General features: G+C 36.9%; 1 protein-coding gene across 3 annotated transcripts in view; it reads left to right on the top strand.

Annotated features, from left to right (window-relative positions):
* Nucleotides 1–20,874, top strand: part of CAMK4 (calcium/calmodulin dependent protein kinase IV) — a 182,594-nt gene that overhangs the window by 98,062 nt on the left and 63,658 nt on the right. For all 3 annotated transcript variants that reach the window (XM_039848423.1, XM_039848424.1, XM_039848425.1), the window contains exons 3-4: nucleotides 16,584–16,646; nucleotides 18,594–18,676. In XM_039848423.1, coding sequence (XP_039704357.1) covers nucleotides 16,584–16,646; nucleotides 18,594–18,676 — 146 coding nt within the window. The remainder of the gene's footprint in view (nucleotides 1–16,583; nucleotides 16,647–18,593; nucleotides 18,677–20,874) is intronic.

Consider the following 20,874-nt stretch of genomic DNA (forward strand, 5'->3'; position numbering starts at 1 on the left):
ATCACAACTTTTGAAGATTGACATGGTGATAATGGGTCATGATTTCGGGAGCGAGTCACATGCTTTCTCTTCCTTAGGTGTACATACCTCGGGGTGTGTCTACATAATCACACTACAGCCCTATCAGTATGTCTCATTTTCAAGAAAAATTTATTGAGATTTTAGAAAATTATGCTCACCAGTCATTTATAGTGTCCCTGAATTTTGGAGACAAGTATTTAAACTCTAGAATTCAGATGAAATTTCTAAATGTGTGGCTCAACTCTCAGAAAAAATTGCATTCGGCTTACTGTAAAATTCCTGCCCTTTCATAAAGTACCCAGTATTGAGTCTAAGAATTAATCTCAGTATATAAATTCAGAATTTATGAGTCTGAGAGCCAGTCTCAGTGTGTAAATTCAGAATGTATAGATCTTCTGATTCTCCTTATGAATGACTGTGCAATTGTGGGGCGAGATCATGGGCTCTGGAACCAGACACACTGAGTTCAGGATCACTTCTGCTACTTACTACCTGTGTGACTTTACAACAAATTATGCAAATCTCTCATCTCATCTCTTCATCTGTAAAATGGGTTTAAGAACATCTAGCTCATGATGTTTAAGTGAGGATTAAAATGAGATAATCTATGTAAAATATTTCTCAGTACCCAGGAATTATGGATTAAGTGGTGAACATTATTCTTATTATTAACCGTAATGGGTCCACACAGATATTTTATATTATAACAACACCATTTCATTCTGGCCATTTTAATGTTCTCATTAACTTGATTTAAAACTGAGCAATTAGCAGCACCAGACATATTGTACACTTCTGTATGAATAAAATTAGTTATATCATTTTTGGTCTGCTAAAGATGGGTATATATTTTACTACTGTTATCAATAAAATTTAATATGTAAATTAAATTTTCTTTACGCTAAGTAAAGATTTCTGATCATATGACCTCCTACTTAAACAAATCTTGCATAGATTTGGAATGTTTTCAACCTTGTGGTTCTTGTCTAATTCTCACCATTGGAGCAATGTGACTAGGTCACAGTATAGAAGCTATTGCAGGTCTAATATTAGTCATATTTTAGTTATTATAATATTAAGTTACCTATAACTTTCTGGAAAGGCTTTTCTTCAATAATTTAACTAACATTCACCTAGTAAATGTCCCTGACTTTCATAAAAATCTCCATAAGTGCTCATTTGGCCTTTTATGCTCTTCTCAGTTAGTTGAAGAACCATATATTGTGATTTGCTAATCATTTTATGAGTTGTTTTTTAATGTCTAGTCATTTTTCCTTACACTTTTATGAGTTAGCATTTGAGTATATAACTATGTTGTTGCAGGAGAATTTGAAAAGTTGCTCTAGATTAAATTACAGAATGTACACAGGCTCCTCACAAATTCTTGGTAGGTGAATCTCCAAGATATATCCATTAGAGGATATTTTCAGGTTTCTCAGTTAGAAAATAGAGATAATACCATTTCTATCACTGGGTAAACTGAAGATTATCTGCTCTTGTCTCTTTCTGTCTAACCTTTTGGAACACATTAAACTAACCATTGGCCAGTCATTTTCCAGTTGCTGTACATAAGAGAAAGGCCTGAATAGATTTGTGTTAAAGATATGCATGTATTAAACACTGCTATAGACACTTTTAACCACTCCTGAGTATGCTCCAGAAGTGCAGGCAAGGTCACCTTTGGTCAGTGATAGAAAGGAGAATAATAAATCACTAGCTCAAATAGACTTTTTGGGCCCAATTGAGGTCTCAGAACACATTAAGGAAAGTAGTTTGCAGATAACAAGCCGTGTCAAGTGAAGCAAAACTTCTCCAAGCATTCTGTCAGTTGGAACCTATTGATTTTCATAGGGACTATTAAACCAGGTTTCTTGAAATAGGAACAGGGATATTTCTATTCAGTTTGTGACAAGTATATGTCTATAAGAGAAGAAAGGTAACGGGGTGGAATGTTAAAATCTTGGCCTGATTGGTATGCTTTATCATTCGAAGAGCCACTTGGAAGTCTGAACATTCCCGTAGAGAATTAGTTGCTGCAGATTTGTTTTCTTTTACAATAGAAATACTGCTGGAATTTGTCACAATTCAGCTCGCTTATCCACTCTCTCGTTATATTGATCTCTCATAGGTATTTTGTTAGGTTTTTTAATTAAACATCATAATTCAGAGGTAAGCTGAAGCAAAGGGTGGAGGTGGAGAGAAAGAGAGAGAGAGAGAATGAGAATATGGGCATGTGCCTGTGTTCTGTGGCCCAAACAAAATACACTTTGTAGCTGCACCACCCAGTCAGGTTATCACATTTAGCCCTCTAGTACTTCTGTAAGTAGTGGGTGGTTGGATCTAAAGTGATATTCATCCTTTATAGAGAGTCTGTGGAACAGAAAAAGGAGAAGTATAGCCAGGCAAAAACAAAAGAAATCTTAGAGGAAGAGCTTATGATACTGTACCCTACTAGAAGAAAAAGACTAGAAATTTCTCAGAGAGCTGAGTGGGTAAGGTCTTGTAACCAAAGGAGAGATGCTGGGCAGCAGGAAAGTTGAGAGGAACCCAAGGTCAGAAGATCAGTGCTGAGGTGATGCCCAGTGGGCCACACACATGAGAGCTGAGAGAGCCAGGGGGACACAGCCTATCAGCCTCAAAGTGAACTTAGGACTCATATTGTAATGAGAAGGAGGAAAGCTGTAATCTTAGTGTTAACAGGAAAAAATATTTTAACGGATTTTTATTTCTATATTTCTTTATGGTACAAAGTTGAATGGTGGTCAAGGCTGCATCCATCCATTCAAAGTACGAAGAAGAGAGGAGAGAAAGCTAAAAAAAGATCAAGTCATGGAACTCCCAAACCATTATTTTGCTATAAGAGAAAATGAATGACTATGCGCAGAGAATATTAATTAGAAGAGATCCAAGTAATAGTCAGTATTGAATTATCTTTCAACTACTCTTTTTTTAAAAAGTAAACACTCAAATCGCCATATGCTATTTCAATTGTTTTAACAGTGAAAGAGCATAACGCTAATAAGAATGGAGCCCATATTTAATTATTAATCACTATATGGTAGTCCCTGTCGCATGTTAATGAAAAGTGCCCCATGGGAGTGAATTACTTGTAGGAATTTTAGAGAAGTGACATGCCCAGAGAACACAATAGCATGGAGAATTTGAACCTAGGTCTTTCGAGTCTCGAATCTGGGCCCTTTCTGTTTATAGCAGCTAGGTCCTGATAGAGAAAATGAAAAAAAAGAAGTCAGGAATGATCATGGCCCAGATTTGGGATTGAAACTAAATGTTGCTGATCTCTAAGCTGATACAACAAGAAGCTTTTATTGAATAGAAACGGAGAAGCTGAGTGCAGTTCTAAGTCACATTGCAGTTCTAAGTCACATTGTGAAAAAAGGGTACATAGTATTCCCTGTGTGCAGAGAATGCAAGCAAGAGATTTCTTTTCCGATACTGTTAAAACCTTAATTTAATGAATCTCAGCATACAATACTTATTAACAAATGAAAGAAGATAACTGCAGAGTGTGTGATACACAAACTACATGCATTGCTTGGTGTGAATCTCTGCTCTTTGTCTTAATGGGAGATGGGATGCCCCGACCCCCCGCCGGGTGTGGCTGTGTATAGGGAGTTCTAATTTCCTTTCTGCTGCAATTGTCAATATCACAGAATAAATTCCGTTAAAGCTGTTCATACTTATCTCTACCCCAGAAGTCTGAAAAATATATCAAATGTATAGTTATATCTACAAAGCTTACCCCACCGGTGCCCCTTTCCCAAACACACACACACACACACACACACACACACACACACACACACACACACACACCCATGCCAAGCTGTCACTGAGAAAATTTTTCTTTGAGGTTTTGAGATCAGAGTAGTCTAGAACTGTTTTTCCGTCATGGCATCAGGACACATTTGGGTATTGTGATTAGTTTCAGGATATGACATACATAATAAAACACTATTAAGCTATGAATGATTTCTTTTATTGATAAACCAAAGCAGATTCAACCACACCTATATCTGCAAATTCATTTAAAAATATTCCATTTTCTATGTCAATTAAAATTCCTCCAATACATGTAGCACTAAATATCTGGGGGGTAAAATTACTTTTAGTCAAAGATATTTTATTTTTTTCCAGTTTGAGTCTCTTTTAGTTTAAACTAATCCTGGAAAGTATCATAGAGAGAGCAATGCTAGGACATTAGCATGGAATGTGTGAGTATCTACCCAATTCTGCATACGGGGAACTTTTAAACTGAGCCCTTTAACCTCGAAGAGACTTAAGGACATGCTGATGGGAGTGCATTGAGAATGCTCACATCACTATAAAGAAAAAGATGTTGAGAAGGACTGAGCTGACACTTTAGTTACTGATTCTGGAAACATCTGGCATCTTAATCAGGGTATTTGAACGTCTTAACTATCTTAGAAAAAAACAAGCAAGGAGCTAAAACTTCTAAAAGTATCCAGGTTTTCTCTTATCCAAAGGCACCTTAGTAAGAGATTAAACCCAATGATGTAATTGATGAAGGTTAAAATGCTAATATTTCCAGGGGTATTTTTTATTTCTGTTAATTGGAAGTTTTACAAAGATAAAGTCATAAGCTTCTTGAGTATCTAATTATTCAGTTTTATAACATAGATAACCACTTAGTTTTCAGACAAAAGGGCTATCTCCGGGCCTCTGTGAGTATGCATCATCCTGCCCCTCACTTTCAGACAGTTTAGGAATTGTGCACCTGAGTAATTGCTGTCCAACTGAAAGGAATACAAAATGAAAACTAAATTTTGTTGTTTGAATGCCTTCTTTGTAATTGAACACATTTTGAAAAGTATTGCCTTGACCATGTAAAAATTTAAAAGGGCACTAAAAAGAAATCAAGCAGTTTGTCACATTTCTGTTAGAACCTGAATGTCTGCAGGACGTGGTTGATACTCAGGTCTGCAGTAACTCAGGTGTGACCTTGGTGGTCAACAGTGATTTATAAACATAAGAAATGATCTTAAAACCTCCCTCAAGCTTAACCAAAGTCATACAAAGTAGTACAGCTCTCATCCCAGTCTTCAAAAACGGTGAAAGAAGGTGTTTAAATTTAAATGCCAACAGGCATCAATTTCCTCTTTGATAACCACCAAGCAAGATCATTATATTGGACAAGTCTAAATTTTTGATGAAGTTATCTTCCATTTTTAGAAAAAAAGGATTAAAATCATATTTCATGTTTATTAGATTTTTTTTTTACTCGAGGTGGAAGGCTTTCATAAATCCCAATATTTCTAAGTTTAGTTTGTTGCAATTGCAGTAGATTTTATGAGAAGACTTAGAAAACTACAGAGAGAAAACTGGGAAATGTTTGCCTTACTTTGACAAATTATTTCCGGAAAGGCACTGATGTTACTGAACATCTACCATGGGCTGGGAGATTTCACATATATGCTCATTTAATCCTTACAATAATACTGTGGAGCAGTAATGATTATCTTCATTTTTTGCATGAATTAATTGAAATATTCTTTAGACAAGATAAGTGATATAATAAAGAACTCTAAATGCCAGAGCCAGGATTCAAATTGTATTTTTTTTAAATGTACAACAAAAGATGTTCATTACAGAATATTTTATATTAGGAACAAATTAATGGAAAGCATAAATGTCTGACCATGAGGATAGCCATAGATGACACCAGGCCATTAGGAAGCTGTTTGACATTCTGCTTATGAATATTAGGTATCCTTAAAATTTTAGGGTATTTTTAGTGAACATTGTAAGAAAAAAAATTATATTTCCATATTCGAAATATGTAAAGAAATACACAGTTTAAAAAACTGAAAAGAAATAAACCAAAATGCTAATTATAATTGTGTTATATTGGTAGATATGTTCCTCCCTCTTATTTATATTTTGCATTTTTAAAAAATGTGGCTATGATACTTAATAAAAAATTATAATATGAGGTTATCTTCTTCAATCCCCAGCAACATGAACCTGAAAAGAGAATGTAAGAGGGTTTACATTATATTCACTTTTTATCAAAGGATATCAATTTCTATTTTGCAAAGATGTGACTACGCTGATATAGTCATCACATTGGAGAATACGGGAATAGGGACCTGGCAAGGCTTTTCTTTTAAACTGTCCCCTGGTAGGCACAGAAACAAAGCAAAGAATTCACAGTTGCATTCCTGAAATTATCTCCTTACTAATGGTCTCACAGCTCCTTCTTTGGGAATGCATAGTACGCTCCAGGTCTCACTGTTATCATTTTCTAATTTCATCATTTCATTCTCTTCTTTGGTTGTGTTTGATGCAAAATGTGAATCATACAAATTAAAGGTAAGGTGTGCTTTTTGAAGAACAGGATTATTCTGGCTGTGGTGAAAGCTCTACAGCCTATGATGGGGAAAGGAGCAGACGTGGAATCAGTACCTGCTGCGATACTGGACTTAGAAAGTCAGTAACTCCACCTGAGCTTTTATTAATTACGTTTCTTGGAACCTTTCTCATTTACCTGGAGAGATTGCAATTTTAAATAAGTGATGTAGTAACTCTTTGTGGCTCATAGTGTGGAAATCCCAAGCTATGATCTGTGCAGGCTCTGAAAGGTCTGGGTACTTAGCTCTGCCTGTGAAACAGGCATTCTCTACTCCACTGGTGTTGATAATATGACAAAAATGTCATGTAGGCTCGAATGGCAGGAGGAACACTAACAAATTTTTATCTAATCTAACCAAAGCTGTTACACCAGGGATTTTTTTTTTTCCTTTGAGCCACCAACCTTTGTATTCAAACACTAGCTCCATCTCTCATTCATTCATTAGTTCGTTCATTCAACAAATTACTATATCCCAAGGGGTTGGTAAATAATTCACCAACCTTTTGTATTCAAACTCTGGCTATGTCTCCCATTCATTCATTCATTCATTCATTCATTCAACAAATTACCATATAGCAGGCATTGGTAAATAATTCTATAGATACTGCTGTGTAGAAAATGGATAGAGTCCTTGCTGTCATAGAGTTTATGTACTAGTGGAAGAATCAAATAATTAACTAGTAATTAAATGATAACATAGGTGTTTCTAAATGATTCATGCTGTGTGTATATGTATATGTGTGTGTAACTACTTTTGATAGAGTGACTGGAGAAGGCTTCTCAATTATTCTCTGAGTGACGTGAGGTCTAGCAAGTGCAGACTTGCTAGAGGGCTCCAAGGCTTTTGCACTTGCTGAGCCCTCTTAGTAAGTGCAAAGGCCTTGGAGCCTGGTCTGGGCATTGAATGGCTTGTGGACAGAGAAAATGGCATCAGATTAAAAGGGCGAAGCCAGGACATCCTGAGTTTTATGGCCCATAGTAAAGAGTTTGTGTTTATTCTAAGCACAATGGGATAAAAACAATGATATTTAAGTTGTAGAGTGACATGTCTGATTTTCGTTTTAAAAACATCACTCTGGCTGCTATATTCAGAGGGAATGATTATAAAGGGTAAGCATCAAAGCAAGGAGACCAGTTAGAAAGTATTACAAATACTTCTGCAGCCTTTAAAGTAGAAGAAAAGTGAGACCAGGATGGTGACATGGAATAATCAATTTAATTTGAATAAAGGAATGATCAAATATCATATTAAATGCTGCTGACAGGATAAAATTCAATCCGAAAAGTAGCTACTAGTTTGGCTCCAAGTGGCTCCCCCAATGAGGCCACTAATTTCTTCTATAAGAGCCATTTTGGAGAAGTGCTTGGATGAAGCCAGACTGGATTGCCCTGAAGGAGGAAATGGAGAAAGAATGCAGAAATAACTCTGGAAAAGTTTTCTGCTAAGGGGAGCAGAAGAGGAGTAAGGGACTGAGGAATGAGATCTTTTTAAATGTAAAGTTTATTAAATCAGTGGTTCCCTCATATATTCTTTTTTTTTAATTTATTTATTTTAGCTTCAAGTATACAGTACATTGGTTAGACATCTATGTAGTTCATAAAACAATCCCTCCCTCCCCAGACCCTCTACCTAGACAACATATTAATGTTAACTTCATTCCCTATGCTGTGCTCCCCATCCCCGTGACCATCCATCAGCTACTAATTTGTACTTCTTTAACTCTTCATCCCATTCTCTCAGCACCCCAAAACCCCCTCCCCTCTGTCCATCATCAAATTGTCCACTATATTTGTGAGTCTGTTTTTGATTAGTTTGTTCTTTTTATTCCTTAGATTCCGCATATAAGTGAAATCGTATAGTGTTTATCTTTCTCTGTCTGACTTAAATACCTTCTAGGTCCATCAAAGCAATATCTTTTTCCATCCCCTTCCTTTTCATATGTAGGGGTCTTGTTTTCTTATCCTTTCAGCCACTCCATCTTTTGGTTGGAGCACTTAATTCTTTTCCATTTAAGGTACTTATTGATAGGAATGTAGTAGTTACCATTCTTTATTCCTGTTTTGATACATGTTTTTTCTTCTTAAAGAAGTCCCTCTAACATTTCCTGTAATACTGGCTCAGTGGTGGTAAATTCCTTTAGCTTATTTTTGTTTGGGAAGCTCTTTATCTCTCCTTCAACTCTAAATGCTAGCTTTGCTGGATAAATTATTCTTGGTTGTAGATCCTGGGTCTTCATCCTGTCAAATATTTTTTGCCAAGTCCTTCTGTCCTGCATACTTTTGAGAAATCAGCTGCCAGTCTTATGGATGTTCCCTTGTAGGTAACTATTTGTTTTTCTCTTTTGGCTTTTAAGATTCTTTCTTTGTAGTTAATCTTTGGCTTTTTAATTATGATGTGTCTTGGTGTGGGTCTCTTTGGATCCCTGTGTTTGGGGGTTCTCTGAGCTTCCTGGGGTTTTATGTCTATTTCCTTCACCAGGTTAGGGAAGGTTTCCATCATTATTTCATCAAACAGCTGTTCAACATCTTGTTTTCCTTCAGGTACCTCCATGACATGGATATTTTGACCTTTAATAGTGTCCCATATTCTCCTTAAATTATTTTTATAGTCTTGGGCTCTTATCTCTTGCCATTCTGATTGAGTGTCCTTGGCTTTCCTGTCCTCTAGATAGGCCATTTGATCCTCTTCTTTATTCACTTTGTTTATTCCTTTGTTTATTCCATTTAATATACTTCTCATCTCAGATGTGTTCTCCATTTCAGACTGGTTCCTTTTTATAATTTCCATTTCCATTTTTATCCTTTTTATCTCTTTGTTGAAGTTCTCATTGAATTTATCTGCACTTCCCAAAAGTTCATTGAGCATCTTTATAACCAGCGTTTTGAACTCTGCATCTGTAAGATTACTTGATTCCATTATATCTGGATCTCTGTTCTGTTCTCTCATATGGTTTCTGCTTCTTTGTCTTCCCATTTTGGCTGCCTTTCCGTGCTGTTTCTATGTACTAAGCAAAGTTCCTAAGTCTCCCAGTCTCATTAACATGGATTTGTGAAGTAGATGTCCATTGGCACAGTCCTGAGAGGGGTTCAGCTACAGACCAAATTTAGTTCAAGCCTCTGCCACTCCAGGGCCACCTGTCAAGATTCAGCAAGCAATCCACAGATGCTGTGCTTATAGTTGCCTCAAAAGGCCACACCAAAAACCGAGGCCAGCTGCCTCCAGTGTGAGTCTAGGCGCTGCTCAGCAAGGAGCACCTGACTTGCTGAGGATACACCTGGATGTGGCTTGAATGGGGCCCAAGTTGGGGGAGACAAGGTTTCAGGGAATCCTCTGGGCAGAGAGACCTCTGTTATCCAGTTCGATGACGTCACGTCTATGGCGGCGCTGAGTCAGAGCACTGAGAGCGGGGAGGGCTCAACGGGGAACAATGGATATTGCCCGCACTTCTGTACAGAGCAAGTCTTGCCTTAGCCCTCACTCCAACAATGTCTCCCTGTAAGTCCCTGGTGCCCCCTGTGTGCAGCCAAATCAGCACTGGTGCTCAGAGCGAGCAGGTCCATCACCACGAAAATCCGCTCACGGACTTGGCACCTTTAAGAGGCTTCTGCTGCTGCCACTGCTCTTGAGACTGGGTCTTCCCACATCCTCACCCCGTCCCACCTTCTGCCGTTGCAGGGTGATTTTTTAAATTTCTCCCTAGTTGTGCAGTTTGTTCATCAAGATCCCAGGCAATTTTTCCTTGCTGCTGCTCCTTGTTTCTGTCACAACCTTGATTTGAACTATGAAGGGATAGATAGGCCTCTTCATCCCACGCCATTTCCCCCCCCCCTCGGCCCTCCGCCACATATTCTTAATCTTAGGGAGACATACAGAGATGAAAGAAACAGGAGAAAGAGGTGTGTTAAGATATAAAGTCCTTCCTGTGTTATAGACCACGTTGTTTTCCCTCTTTCCTCTCCCTCTGTTAAAGCAAACCTCTTTCTAGTGAGAGTCTGGCATCAGCCAAATCTTTTGTATAAACTTTATTCAGCGTATTATCTTGTCCAGGAATATTTAAAGCCTGTTTCATTCACTGTAAAATAAAACACTGTTCCCTGTGAAAGAATTTCTGGCATCTGCCAGCAGGAAGGCTTATATTTTAGAATCTAAGAATGAAGGAGCAGAAGTAACCTCCCTTGGAGGAACTGCCCTGTTTTGACTGCCTGATTTACAGAGGAATCAGGCTCTGAAATACAAGTGTCTTTCTGTCCGAGTTGAGATTCTCAGAGCCATTCTTGTCTTTCCTAAACTGTATTCCAACCTTTGAGCTCCTCTTCCATTGGAAATCTCTATTTCTCTCCTTTCTGCCCTCCCCAACGTCTTGCAGGGAGTAGAAGGTGGTTATTAACAGAACTATCAAAAATATGGTTGACAGTTTTCAAAACCAACCTTATTTGATTGAAAATCTTTATTAGAGTTTTTCTTTCCATACTGAGCAGAACAAGATTGGTATTATGCTAGTCAGTGTTGAATATAAAATACCATATTGGTTTCCCTACAGTTTACATCTCCTTCCTGTCCTACCCCACCATGTCCTTTGCTCATCCCTGCATCCACCTGCGAAACTTTTGTGTAGCCTCCCCTTCTATTCTCTTCTCCATTGGGTCCAAATTCACACTGAAAGATCTGGGAGAACATTCAAGACAAAAAACTATCAAGTACAAAGTGGAAAGGCCCAGAAGTGGAAATGATCTTGGCTTCTTCAAAAATTATCTCAATGATCAGTGAGCTGGAGTGAAAAGGGACACAATAGTAGATGAGTTAAGTACAGTGGGTGTATTAGTATCTTTCTAAACCCGCTTCTCCCCAGTCTTCCCCATTTCAGTAAGTGGCAATTCTATTCTTCCCATTTCTCAGGCTGAAAAACTAACAGTCAACCTTTATACTTCTCTTTCTCTTACACTCCATAGCCAGCCCATTTTCAAATACTGTTGGCTCCTCCTTAAAAATATTCATCCACTTCTTCCTTCTTCATCTCTACCACTTGGGCCCAAATATAAGTGTCATAAAATTAATTTCCATTATCTCTCACCCAGATAGCTGCCATAATCCCTGTTGGGTATCCCCTACTATTACTCTTCCCATCATCCTCATCCCTACAAGATTCAGAGTATCCTTTTCAAACTTAACTAACGTCATGCCATTTCTCTCTCAGAACCTTCCAGTTGTGTCTGAACTCTCTCATACTAAAATATCAAATTTTTTTACCACATTCAACATGACTCTTCATGACCTGACTTCTGGTTGTGAAAAACCTCTGTCATCATCTACTACTTTGCTCCTCTGTCACTTTGCTCTGGCTAAACTGGCCTCCTAGCTGTCATTCCATTGCTCCAAGCCCCACCCATAGTTGAGGGGCTTTGTATTCACTATTTCCCTCTCTGGAACACTCCTCCCTCAGATCCAAGTGGCTTTGTCCCATGTGACCTTATGAGTGAGACCTTTCTCTACTATCCATCTCGAATAGCACCCTCATCATCCTATATCCCTTACTTCAGTTTTTTTTTTTTTCTTCTTTAGTACTTATCAACTCTGGACCTTTATTTATTTGTTCATTTTCTGTCTTCACTAGAACATAAGCTTCTTAGGGCATGAATTTCTTAGGAAGTTTTCTATTTTGTTCATTGTTGTATCCTCATGCCCAGAATAGTATCTTTATATAGCAGATGCTTAAAATTTTTTGCAGAATAAATGGATGAAGTTAATTTGGTACAGGTTGTATATAGATTGACAGATGGGGTAGTAAGAAAATTGTGTTCTCTTTGAGTTGTTTCTACCTTCTCAGGAATTAGAAGCAAGTCTGTGATAGGAGACAAGAGGAGGTAATACTGGAAGTGTGAGGGGGAAAGTGTAAAATGTTTTATTGTAGAATGAGGGAGCTGGGGGCTTCTTGAGATTTGTGGTCATAAATTTAAAATGGGACCAGTCAATATGATTGTATATTTTCTTCTAACCACTTCAGTTCAGGCACGGACGTGGAGTAAGAGACAAGTAGAGTTAACTAAATGAAGGGTTGCCTGGCAAGTGTAATGGAAGAAGATAAGAGCAAGGAAATTGGGGGGATGTACAGGTCATTGCTTATACTAACGGGTCATGCATGGACCATGGAATCTAAGCTCAGTAAGAGCTAAAGAGATAAGGCCAGTTTAGCCAGAGCAAAGTGACAGAGAGTGTGATGTTTGAAATCGATATTTTTTAAATGATGCAATTGATTAATGATAAGGCCTAGGATGTGACCATGGGCATAGGTTACTAAGGAGGACCTGGGGAAGAGATTGTTAGAATTGAGGAAATAGTGAAGAAACTGAGAGACAAAGATGTTGAAAGTATAGTCCATGTGAAAACTGAAGTAGTTAAGAGTGATGATAAGATCAGTGGTTGAGATAAAGTTGCTAAAAGATGCTAAAATGTTTAATATAGGAAGAGTGATAAGGAGATAGGAGGATGACCACAAGGAGAAGTTGCAGGTTGTCTTGGCTGATAGCAGATCTTTCAAAGCAGCTGGAATTTTGGAAGGACAAGGGAGGAGAAATTGGACACAGTAATGAAGAACTTGAAAGAAACCCCCTTCCAAGCCCTGTGGTGTGTTTCCTACTGAGACAAAAACAAGTCACCACTTGAGAAGACTATGAAAGAAGTAAGGTAGTCATGAGATGCCCAGGTTTCTTTAGATCAAAAAGATAAAGGAAATAATCAGACTGGACTAAAATTCTATAGTTATTGGAGATACCGGCCTCATGTAGGAAAAACTTTAATGTTTTTTATGTGTCCCACATTTGATTTTTGCAAGTTCAAATAGCAGTTCTTAACTTTCAAATCTTGTATGCTAAAACTATCATTCTTAAATTTAACAAAGCTCCAGCTGTCAAGTTTTTTCACCAAGCATGTTAGTGACAACACGTACTTGTTGATATGTCAGAAAACAAGATGCTAAATTAAGCAGAGGTTATGCTTGTGAAAATTTAAAGACGTGTCTGTTTATCCATGAATACTTTATATTTTGCTTTTTCCACAAAGCATTTGAGTAGTGCAGTTCGATATTTTGTATTATGCTCTCTGGTCATTGTTAAAACTAAAAACGAGCCTAAAAAGCTAGAGAAAGAATAGAGAGAAAAAACAGGACTTACAGTTCCAAAGCCTGCAAAGAAAATGAGACGAGGCTGAGCATTTTATGTGGAATACTATTGAACTTGACTGAATCAGAGAAGTAGAGCAGAAATCTCTACTCATATAGGTCACCCCAACCTGCCAAGAGTATTAGAAGCGGCAGAGTCTGGATCTAGGTCTCATTGAAAATAGTTAAGTGGCTCAAGTCTACAGTTTTCGCTTTTCTCCTTTTTTCCAGTTCATTCTCCACCTCTGTTTCCATCCATCGTTTCCACAGTGCAGAAACTGGCTTTCCTTTTCTTTCCTTAAGTTTACGTCATTACTTTCTTTCTCACATATTTTAAATTGTTCCTCACTTCCTTTCCTCAACTTTGTCAGCCCCAGCACAGGAGTATGTGTATTTTTTAATTTTGGAAAATATAGTTCTTTTTTACAGAAAATATTATTTATGTTCAAGTATTACGAGTTTATTAGTGTTATGTTTTAAATTAATAAGTACTTTTAAAAATTCTGTCTTAATCTCAAATACAGTAAATGTGTATATAGCTATTTGGGATTCTCAATAATTTGAAGGGTATAAAGGGTTCCTAAAGTTCAAAAGTTTGAGAACTACTGCTCCAGAAAATTAACAGTACATACACTCCTTTACAAGCACAAGAAACAAGCAAGGCCATGGAGGCTACTACCTTGAGGTTAAATATGTACATGTGAGGAGAGAGTATCTCTTTTCTTCTTTCACTTTGAAACTGAAAAATATAAAATTCTGGTGACCATGTTTCCCGCCATTTGGAAAGGAGAGAGGGAGAGGGACACACTTCATCGTTTGAATCAGAACCCCTGGATTTAGCTATGTCTGAAGATACATTTCCTCAGACTTCCCATTTACATTTGCTAATAAGTTACCTTTTTGACTTAAGTGAGTTTGAGCTGAGTGCTAACTTGTGACTGAAAACGTTTTAATCGATAAATAGCTTGATTTGTGCTATGGCTTAGTGTCTGGTACATGCTAGTGGAGCAGCTTCCAAAGTTCTTGAATCATAAAGCACTGGGTGTATCAAGACGTATGCCTTCCTTTATTCCTTCACTGTTCAAGCCCCAGAGCCTATCCATTTGTTATACCGTCACTTGGTTACTTCTTATCAACTTGTTTTTCTTTGTACACAGTGAATCCTCTGTCTCGTATAACTGCCTCATAACAGTTTTCAGGTATTAAAATGCATAGATCATATCTTCACCTCCTCTTTTTACTCAAAATTTATAACCGATGCTGCATTTTTATATGGGATATTTATTAATATTTCCAGGAATATGCTGAGTTGCACAGACTGGCATCCATTCAACATAAGTAGAATACATTTTTGTTTTGCAGTATTGTGAATTGATTTTAATACTTTAATTTTCTTTGGCAAAATATATGAAAACACTCTGAGCCTCCTAATTGACCATTTGAATGGCCAAAACTTTTATTATAATTTAAGAGCGCTTAGCATGACCGTATGACTATTTAATGTTTTATTATGGACGGTGGTGAAATACGAAACTCTTGGAAAACATCTTATTGGAATGGGAACTCTTTAACAATTTCCTGTAAACATGTTTTCTTAGAAACTAAAGACATTTATAAATGGCGAGTATTCCCTTCAAGTAAGATACTCCAGGCTCTGGCAAAATATATCTGCCAGAAAAAAAAATGAAATATATGTTGCAAAAGAACATATAAAATTTGTAAAATTCCCTTGAATATTTCTTCTTTATTTGCAAAGAATATATCCTTGTTTGTTACTGTTTTTGTTAGAAAATAAAATTTGAAGGAATGCTGTTTGTTATCATCTTGAAAGTTGTGTTTGGTTATAAGCATTGAAACGTGATTGGATTTTTTGGATTTTTCCTCAGGCCCACTTTTTATTCCTCAGGGCATGTAACTTAAATGGTAGAATTCATTCTCTATTTGAAGCCGCCTCTTGGTTATGCCCACAGTAAGAATGTAGATATTATTATATATCGCTTTGATGAGTTCTCTTTGGAGAGGAGGACATTAAAACCCTTCTATTTAGTATATGACTCTTTTAGAGATGTGAAACTCCAGCTCACTGTGCTTAAAAGAGTCAGTCATTGGCCCAGAGAGGCGAAAGCACTCCTAATTTTGGAGTATCCTAAAGTAAATGGTTACTGTTTCAAACATAAGTGACGAAGCAACTAGGATTCCTTAATGACAAGCAACAGAAACTAATTCTGGCTGACTTAAGTAGAAAAAAAAAAAACTTAGTGGCTCACATAATAAGAAAGTTTTAAGGGCAAACTAGCTTATGCATAACTGAATCCAATGCATTACATTATGTCAACAGGACTTATTCTTCATCTCAGAAATGTTATTTCCTGTGTTGGCTCTGTTTTCAGTAAAGTGGTCTCTATATGGTATAAAAAATGGTCACTGGTAGTGGCATACAATTTTTCATCTCGCAATTTCAGAGCAAAAGAAAATATCTCTTTTTTTTATCTATTTGTTGTGGACCAGAATTTCTAGGGAGGGCCCTGATTGGGATGACTTGAGTCTGGCGGGTATCCCTGACCAAATCACCATGGCCAGGGAACGGACTACTCTGGTTAGGCTGGGTTATGGTCTCACTGCTGTGTGAGAAAGGTGAAGTGATTGACAGCTCCAGTGGGTTCGGGACGGAGATCTATAAAAGAAAGGAAGAGAAGGAGGAGGAATAGGTTGAGATGTACTTGTGCCTTAGTGGTAACAGCAATGACTTTTGTAGAAAAAGGGCCATGCAAGGGATCTGACAAGTTGTGACCCATATTTGTAACTAGTTCTACTCTGTGTATGAAGCAGAGAGAAAAGACATGCAACTGAAAAAAGAGGGTGAGGGAATGAAGGAAACACAAGAAAAAAGCTTAGGAATCAGCGTCTGCCAATTACCTGATTCGCCCAGCTGGTTATTGCTGTTTCTGATTCTCTACTGTAATTAAGACATTTCTAAGTTGGGAGTTTCTTTCAGTTTCTTTCATTTTGCCTTGTAGGTGGACAAAAAAATCGTAAGAACTGAAATAGGAGTTCTTCTTCGCCTCTCACATCCAAACATTGTAAGTGGTTTTTTACGTAATAGTTCAAATAAGCTCCAAAGTTACGGAATGAAATATTTGTTTTTTACTGTCTATGCTGATAATGAGAAGGTGATTCTTCCACCACCAGTAAGTAGCCACCATGGCCAGGCTCTTGTTTTCATCTGATCACACTTTTCAGTTCTTTAGCTGAATAAATTTTAAATGTAATATCGCTTGAAAGAGTTTCAAAATGGACAGATCAGCAATATATACCATCTTTATTTCCATGCATAAAAGGGTAGCTAAATTTTGGATAGTTTTGTTTCACTCTAATAAAACACTGGCTTTTTCCTTCTATGTGCCTATAATATTAATATGCCATTGCTAAAAAAAGCCTATGGGAAAAAAATGCATTGCTTTCCAAAGTCATTTCAGGCTCCTTTGAGAGAGTATCTGCTTCAGAAACAATGTGAAGATTCAAATAAATGCTGTACTTGAATGGGGAAAATGAAATGTCCTCAGAAGTTCTGCTCTAGGCTATGTCCAGACAAAGGCACCGAGGAAAAGATCTGTCGAAAAGCTTTCTTGAGCCAGCGAAGTGAAAAGAACAAAATCATTTTCCAGGCCATAACTTGTTTTTATGAATTGAGCTACTTAAAGAAAATATTTTACTCGTTTCTCTGAGAAAGTTGTGGTGTCCAGGAGAATGACCTACCATGCTTAGGCTCAAGGCAAAGATCTTAAAACTTAATATGTGAGTTAGCAATGCATTCAGCTATAAATAACAGAAAACTTGAATATAGTGGTCTAAAGAAATATTTTCTTTAGGTTATAAAACATCAGAAGGCAGGGCTTTCCCAATACTGGTTCAGCTCCTCGGTGCTGTCATCCGGGACCCAGATACCTTCCATCCACTGGTTCTACCATCCTTAGTGCTTTCACCTTCACGTTTTCCCTTCATGGTTCTAAAGTGGTCGCTCCACAGTCTTCACAAGCCTTCAGGTCTATATTCAAGACAGAAGTGGAAAGGCTTCACCAGCAGTCTGATGAAAAGAATTTCCAGCTGCATGGAATTCTCTTCAGATTTTATTGGTCAGAGCTGGTCACAAGATCACCCTTAACTTCACAGAGACTGGGAAATCAGGGAACAGGGTTATCATAAGTGGCTCAGAACAGTTCTGATCCATAATTTGAAGTGAGGCACCGTGCTTCTCTAAACAAAATCAGAGTTCTGTTTGCAGCAAGGTAGAGGGGAGAAGGATTTGGGGTAAGCAATTAACAAAATTTGTCACATACGATCACTACTTTTATATTATCTATCTTTTTTTTTCCCAAAGAGAAATTAATGTAGAATTTTCCTCAAATGTAGATTAGTCTTAGTCACTAGCTTCTTAGATATATTGAGGAAAATATCCAAAATTGTATGAGTTATCTGAATGTGTTAAAAACCCTGGATGGTCAATTAAATCTCTACCACCACTATTTTTCTGAAGATGTCTTCATCCACCAGCAACTTTTTAGCTGTTGAGGAATCTCCTTTCCATAAATATAGACTTTAACCTGGTAACCTGATCCTGTTCTGTCTCACACTCTTAATTCCAAGTTTCATCCCAGGTGAAAAAGGCATTTGCATCTCCAGCAACCATGATGCTTTTGAATGGTTAGGAAAGTTTGATTTGCTTGCTTTCGTTCTGAATTTCTGGAGCAATTCAGAAATTGGGATATATTGACAAAAAAATATCTTTTAACTGTCAAAGGGAAAAATATAAAAACTCAAAAGGACCCTTGAAGAAATGAGATAACTGATAAAACAACCAGAGAGTGACAAATATCTGGCTGCTTGATACAAGAATGCGGAATCTTTATCAACAATGATCCAACATATTACTGTTACAAAGATTTGTTTTAGCCATAGTTTTAGCTATTTCCTTGAAAGATGAAAATAAGGAATCTGTGATTTTTTTTTTTGTTTATGTCTTTCCCCAGATAAAACTTAAAGAGATATTTGAAACCCCTACAGAAATCAGTCTGGTCCTAGAACTTGTCACGGGAGGAGAACTGTTTGACAGGTGAGTTGGTCCTGGAAATCTAACCACAAAAAGGTTTTGCTTCCAGTCACCAAAAAAGAATCAAAGAGATATTTATCCTGAAATTTTTCATGATGACACATTATACTAGTTGATAAATTCAACTGAGTGATATTTGATAAGACATGAGTAGATGAAAATTTGATATGCTTAGTGATTAAAAAGAGAAATATCATATCTATTTACTTTTGCATTTACTTTCCCAATAAAAGAAATTTCTGAAGTCATATTAAAACTAAATGAAATAGTAAGATTTATGAGAATTTTTTGTGAGGAAAATATTTGATGAATATTATAGAAAATTAAACATGTATTATAATAGTATTCTCTATTATGATCCAAAAGCCCATAAAAATCAATACTCTTCAAATGATTATTTTTAGGCCTATTTTCTCTCTATTAGGCCATGTAAAGAGTTCCAAGTTACAGATTGAAACATGGTCTGTTATATCAAATTATAGCCAATTTAGTTGTCTGTTTATATTTCATCACTCAAGGTAGTAGTTTAAGTAAGGCAGGGAGTGTGCCTAGAAATCTAGTGGAGCATAAAAGGAAAACGTTTGTACACGAGACACGTTTTAAATTTTCATAGCTTTCCTACCTTCCTCGTCTTCTCAGAAGAATCTCCTGTTTACCCTGATGGGCTCTTTGGAGCCTGTTGCTGTGCTCATTGGAGTTATCAAAAAAAAGAACGGAATTGGAAAAAGTCAAAGAGACTAAGTGGGTATATATGAGACATGGTAAGAAGTTGTGCATTGATGTGAAGATCTTGTTGGTTAAAGAATGAACTAAGGAAGAAGTGGGCCTGGAGCACAATAAATTCTCAATAAATATTTGCCGAACGAATGAACAACCACTATAATGAACGGACTCTGAGAAGAAAGATATTTAAAGCGGGTAGATTTAGAATGTTGGGAGAGGGACGCTTCTTTCCTGACTTCCTACCCCGACTCCACCCAGTTAAATTTGCTGCCTCTTCGAGAGCTTTCCAAAGTACTCATATTGGTTTTCAAAGGTTCTGTTTTTAATGCTACCTACAGCAGACATGGATCTTCAGGTGGAAAGGAGCAAACTGGCACAACTTAATTGGAGCTATGTATGTATCTTCAGCAGATATATTATTTTGTTCTTATATATGTTGAAGAATAACTTACATGAATTACAAGACTTTTTAAAGATTGTTAACATCTTAACTATATTTATTCTGTGCAAATAAATGAATCAACTGAGGGAAGTGAGCATCAGTAGCCTAAAAACATACTTCTTGTGTCATTTGGCTGATAGTCTGACTCACAGTTCTAAATACTGACTTAAGGGACAAATAACTAACCTACAGTGATTTGCTTAACTTCTCTGAGCCTCAGAACAAATTTGAGCAGTTCTGTGATATTAAGGAAGCTGAGACACTCTGATCCACACGGTCTCTAATCTGAGACAGTCTGATCACTCTGACTATGTAAAGATAGTCTTGTTCTAACACCATCATGTTCTCATGTGTTTAATCAAGACTCTTCTGGACTTATTTGAATGCTGCCCCAAATTGCTAATAGTAGTTCTTTTTCAACACCTCTTTAGCTAACTCTTCCATGAGCATATTCCTTCTTTTGGTACATTTTGAGTCCATTTATAGTTAGATCTTCTGGCTTTATAGTCATAATGTCTCTCAAAGGAGAACTTACATATTTCTCTGCTAATTATGGTCTATCAGAAAGAAATCTCATGTTCTTTAATTGTAAATAATTGCAGGACAGGAATGTCACACTGAAGCTATTATCTACCAATAATATTTAACTATTTACCTGCATATCTTTATTTGTTCATATTATGTTGAAATCAAGAGTCTCTTTCCTTCCCTTTTTTCCAACCTTTCTTTCACAAAAGAATTCTGCTTTTCTCATCTTGGAGTCTCGTTGATTTGATGGAATAGAGTTCATTCATCTCTAGATAAAAACAAAAAACTAAATGTTGTTGGTAAATTTCATTTACAGAGAAAATGGATGAAACGTTCAGATTTAACAGAAGACATCTAAAAAATGGCAGACAGCCAGTAAAGCACTCAACCACTCTATAAACTCTTAGTGATTTTAGACAATAGACTTTTCCCCTTGAATGTTATTGTTTACCTATCTGTTGCCATATATGAGATAAACTTGGTTTCTCCATTATGTTACTTGATTTTA

This window comes from Pteropus medius, unplaced genomic scaffold (genome assembly GCF_902729225.1).
Source record: "Pteropus medius unplaced genomic scaffold, Ma_sr-lr_union100, whole genome shotgun sequence".
Taxonomy (NCBI): Eukaryota; Metazoa; Chordata; class Mammalia; order Chiroptera; family Pteropodidae; genus Pteropus; species Pteropus medius.